The 5,000-nt window shown below is 50.4% G+C and overlaps 1 protein-coding gene across 1 annotated transcript in view; it reads left to right on the forward strand.

The window, feature by feature from the left end:
• The first annotated feature begins 370 nt into the window (after window positions 1–370).
• xkr6a (XK, Kell blood group complex subunit-related family, member 6a) overlaps window positions 371–5,000 on the forward strand; it is a 28,696-nt gene continuing 24,066 nt past the window's right edge. The window contains exon 1 of the mRNA XM_062523207.1: window positions 371–939. Within this exon, the coding sequence (XP_062379191.1) occupies window positions 371–939 (569 nt within the window). The remainder of the gene's footprint in view (window positions 940–5,000) is intronic.

The raw sequence follows: 5,000 nt of genomic DNA on the forward strand, positions 1-5,000 counted from the left end.
CTCGCCTCATTACTAGAGCAATCTGGTCGGGACAGTAGATCATTCTGAGCAGCAGCACCAGACATACGCGTCTAAACCGCTCTGTCCGCCGGAGATATCGGATGACTATGTCGGGATTGGGATGCTGAGCTCACCTGGAGGTCTGATGATGCTGCTGCTGCGAGGCAGCCGACCTGACCCTCAGCTTTTTATCGTCAACGCCAGGCTCGATTGGACATCCCTAGGATCCGAAATGATATATCATCGTTCCCGAGGTGAACCATGGCATAATTAACTATGATGGGTTGCATATTGGGAGTGTCAAAGCACAGGTATTTGGGAAGTGACGTCATCAGCCCCGGAAGGCGGACGGGGTGCTTGAGAGAGCAAGATGGCAGCGAAATCTGATGGTGTGGGGGTCGCTGCCGGTTTCGCCCAGCTACACAACCTGGACGAGGCGGTGGCGGGCTGCGACGATGATGGCTTGGACAGCACCGCTATACACATCTGCCACTGCTGCAACACCTCGTCCTGCTACTGGGGGTGTCGAAGCGCCTGCCTGCGCTCCCTCCTGGGGAAGCGGAACGGAGGCAGGCGGCCGCAGCAGGGCGAGCGCCTGTGGCTGGACTGCCTCTGGATCGTTTTGGCAATGCTAGTCTTCTTCTGGGATGTAGGAACGGACCTGTGGTTAGCCATGGATTATTACTCCAAACGGGACTATCTGTGGTTCGGGCTCACCCTTTTCTTCGTGCTCGTACCGTCGGTTCTGGTCCAAATCCTCAGCTTCAGGTGGTTTGTGCAGGATTATACGGGGGGCGGTTTGGGGGCAGTGGAGGGTCTGAGCAAGAGAGCCACCGCTGGTTTGAGCACGGGCATCTACGGCAGGGACAGATGCTGCCAAATATCTGTGTGGATGTGGCAGATTTTTATACACATCATTCAGATGGGACAAGTATGGAGGTAAGGAAACATGGATTTTAATATATATTTATAAATTAAATCAAGTTTGCACACCCCTCTCTCCCAACCCAAAGCCATGTCTCCCCATCACCTGGATTAACCTGACGGCCACTGCACTGAGTTCACCTCAGGCTTTGAGTCTAACACAGAGGGGTTTGGTCCTCATTTTTGAGTCAAGTTTAGAGTCTCACTAGACACAGCAGCTTCTTCTGAATCAGACAGTGTGTATTACCACAGTGCGCCTTTGTCCCTGTGACAATGGACCAATTATTCAGATTTGCGTAAAGCTAAGTTTGCTAAAAGTTTTTCAGACAAGATGATGTGGTGTGTGATACCCAGAGGCGATATGGGTGGCAAGTAGACCGCACCTTTGCGGTGCACACTCACTCAGTAACTGAGTAGCTCTAACAGCTGTCATGTCTCCGCTCCATGACATCAGCGGTGTGTCTACCTGCCGCGGCATCGCTGGACGAGTGTGTGTCGAGTCGAGCTTGTGCGCGTGAATTCGGCAAGCCCGCAGTATGTGCTGCGGTAGGCTAGAGTCTCCCTCCCTGGTCTCGTGAATATGAGTAATCTTTTTGCAGATTCGGTTGCTTAGAAATGCTTGTCCAGTTGATTTATTTCCGCGCTGAATTCCCGTGCATGGATGTGACAAGCAAGAGCTTGCGGTCGCGATGGGGGTAAACGCTGGCTATTGCTTCTATTTCGGTCGACGATTCATGTTTATTCTGTGTTGCTGTCATTTTAAAACGCCTACAGGCGACGGGCTACATATTTCATCGATTATGTGCATCATCCGATCCAACACTTCTCAAAAGCCACTGGCGACCGAAGTCGATGCATCTGTCATGCATTGGAGTGACGTAAGGTTTGATGGTATAGCCATGCGTAAAAAGGAGATATTAAACTAATTCAGGGTGTCATTTTCATGTGTTGAGGTGAATCAGCTATACAGACGTTTAGGCTGCTGCATCCCATTAGTGGAGATGTTCTCCCTCTCGCTCTTGCGTCATATAAGCTATATTTTTTTCCACATCCAATAATCTAGCACTGTGAAGAGAAACATTTGCGATGTCCAGACTTGGTTTTCTAAAATTCAATTTGACTGTTTCTAGAGGTAGACTATAGTGCCATGATGCAAGGACATACAACAAGCGTCTCGATCCTTTGATCATAGACACACACACACACACACACACACACACACACACACACTGAGACATCATCTGAGCCTTGCTTTTCGTACTAAACACACCTGCTCCTGCGCACAACAGCTCTATTGCCAGTAGCCTATCGTGTTTAGGGTCAATCAGTTTATCTGACGCATCCCCCACGTATCGCTCATTCATAAGGTCCCGCAGTTGTGTTCTCCATTGAAAGACACCCGCAGTCTCTGCTTAAAGTCAGTCTGGGAAGATGGACAGTCCTGAGTAGCCTAAACTCCACTGAGCAAACCTGGAGGGGATGGATCCTTCCTCTTGTCCAAAGTTGTCCTTTGTTATGTCTCCCAGAATGCCTAAGAACCTGTTTTTGTCAGTTTGTCCATTGTCCTTTTAGTTTAGAAAAACAAGCTTTGCTTACCAAATGCTAAACAAAATGAAAAGAAATTAAGAAAATCAAAATGCAGTAGCGGTGTAAGCAGTGGCCCACAGATAACCAACCTATCTATTTTAGGTGACTTGATTGATGGAAATCCTTGAGCATATTACCAGCAGGCTGCTGCCCTGAAAACGGGTGATATGATTCACCATCAGCCAAACAACAGCACTGCAGCAATGATACAGCAGTGACATGTGTGAACTGCTAATCCCTCACTTGTAAACAACATCATGAATCTATGACCTTGCACAGAGGATTATGTCAGAGGATTTAAAACCACATGGTCGGTGTCATCCATGATGGCCAACTATATATGAGCTCCATCTGATCCAGAAACAAGGAAAGGCCATTAGGGGAGTCCAAAGGCCATAGTATGGGTGGGGAATGTTTGAATGCAACACCATAATAGCATGCATAGTTACCCTGCTGTGTCATACACTTGGCACTGGCTGTGTGTTGCTGAAATTAAATTGACCCCCCCTGGTGTTCTTTTCTTTTCTTCCCCCCCCCCCTTGATTTTAATCAAACAGTGCTTGTGTGGGTTTGGGCGATGCATTTGACCAGGGTATTCATTTTCACATTAGCACTGGTATGAGAGAGGGGTAATCTTCATGCTCTGCTTCGGGAGCAGGCTGCAATTACATGGCCGTGTGTGGAGCCTGAACAGACACCGGTGCTCTAGCGAGGAGCCGAGCGCGTTAGTCCCAATTGACCAACACTAACCTACGGGGGTAGAGGCCGTCTCTGTGTTCTACAGTGTTGCTTGTTCCATGTCCTCCTTTCTGTCTGTCTTTCACTTATATCAAGTACGGTCTCCTCCACTTCTAGTGGTGTCTATCTCTTTCTCTCTCTCTCTGTCTCTCTCTCTCTCTCCAGCCTTGCCATCAGCCTTTTGAATAAGCCATCATGTGCGAGACACAAGTGGTCCATCTCACCCATAATAGAAGTAAGAGATGAATGGGGTGCGGTGTTATTAGGGTGGCGAAGGCTGGCAGCATCATGCCCCATCCCCCCTGCCTCCTCCTCCCAGAGCCCCTGGTGGAGAGGTGAGTGGCTCCCATCAGAATGCACTCAGTCACAGCCAGTGCACAGTGAGGCAGCATAAAATAGCCTCATACAGTGCGAGGCCATAGGTAAGAGCTGCAACTCACCCCCAGAATGGAGTCCGTCAAGTGATTGGAAACATCATGGAGTCCGGCTCTCTCAATTGGCCATATTCATAAACCAACTCAGATCCCCTTCCTGGAGTCTGGGTTGCTGCCGAAAACTCTGTTATTCGGTGGTTACATTTCCGGAACGTTTCTGAAAAGCATTCAGTATAAATTCTCTCTTTGCTTATATCTATGGTTGATGTAGGCCTATTTAAGTGTTGGTGAATTTAGGAGCGTTATTGTCTTTTTTAACTGCGGAGGGAAAAAATGCGTACCTCATAAATCTACAGTGCACTCTTCTCTTTAATGTCTCTCCGATCACTAAGCAGTGGGGTGTAAACTGACACTCAAAGGATCAGCTGAGATAAAAGACTCCTGACACAGTGCCGCTTTGTAGCGGCGTAGCCGCTCTCGTAGCGGCGTGTAGCTCGTCTCTCGTAGCGGTGTGTAGCTCGTCTCTGTTGTTCCTGGCGGCTAATGTGCGCTTGGCCAGTGGAGCCTCGCTAACCGCGCGCGCGCCAGGCTCGTCACGCCTCGCTGCTCTCACGCTGGGGGAGCTGTCAGACGAGCTGCCGTGATTCAGCCCGGGCGCGAGTGACAAGCCCAGCCAGGGCCTGGGCAAGGGCGCGTGATTAGAGGCGAACAGATTTGCAGGGTCGGGGAGGTCAGGGCGCTGAGGCCGTTGCCTACGAAGCCACAGGGCACCACGGTCACGGGGTCATAGAAACACCAGGCTCGGGCAGTGGTCAAAGTGAGGGTCAGCCTAGTTCACAGCGGTCATACGACACACGACAGCAGCATTCTAGAAGGTTTGGCGGTTACGCCAATCAGTTTGCCCAAACACCTTAGTGTTGTATAGCCATAACATGTTCATTCACTTGAATGATTACAAGGTTTGTAAATTAAATCCACCAACTGGCCACAAGACTCACATTTCTTTGGCTTGGTTTCAGTGATCCTAAGGGGTTTTTCCTCAGAATCCCTTTGGGTGCTGTGCTGTGCCTTGGGGTTTTACAGTCTCCAAGGCCGGGACTAGATGAGAGGTATTCTGGTCAGGGTCCTGCTCATTTCAGCGCGATCTGGGCGTCTATCTGGGCCCCGGTCTCCCCTGCCCTCCATGCTCTGCTGTCGGGAGGTGAAGAGGCAATTAAGTGCCCGCAGCTCTGGCGCTTTCCGATGCCCCCAGCGGCACCGAGGTGAGTGCCAGCTTGGCAGGAGTGCTGTGGGCTAGGAGCCGGCCCAAGAACACAAAGCTCTCCACCAGGAGCTTCCTTCGGCTGCCCGCTGGGAGCTTCCTTCGGCTCCCCTCGT

The sequence above is a fragment of the Sardina pilchardus genome, chromosome 20 (genome assembly GCF_963854185.1).
Source record: "Sardina pilchardus chromosome 20, fSarPil1.1, whole genome shotgun sequence".
NCBI lineage: Eukaryota > Metazoa > Chordata > Actinopteri > Clupeiformes > Clupeidae > Sardina > Sardina pilchardus.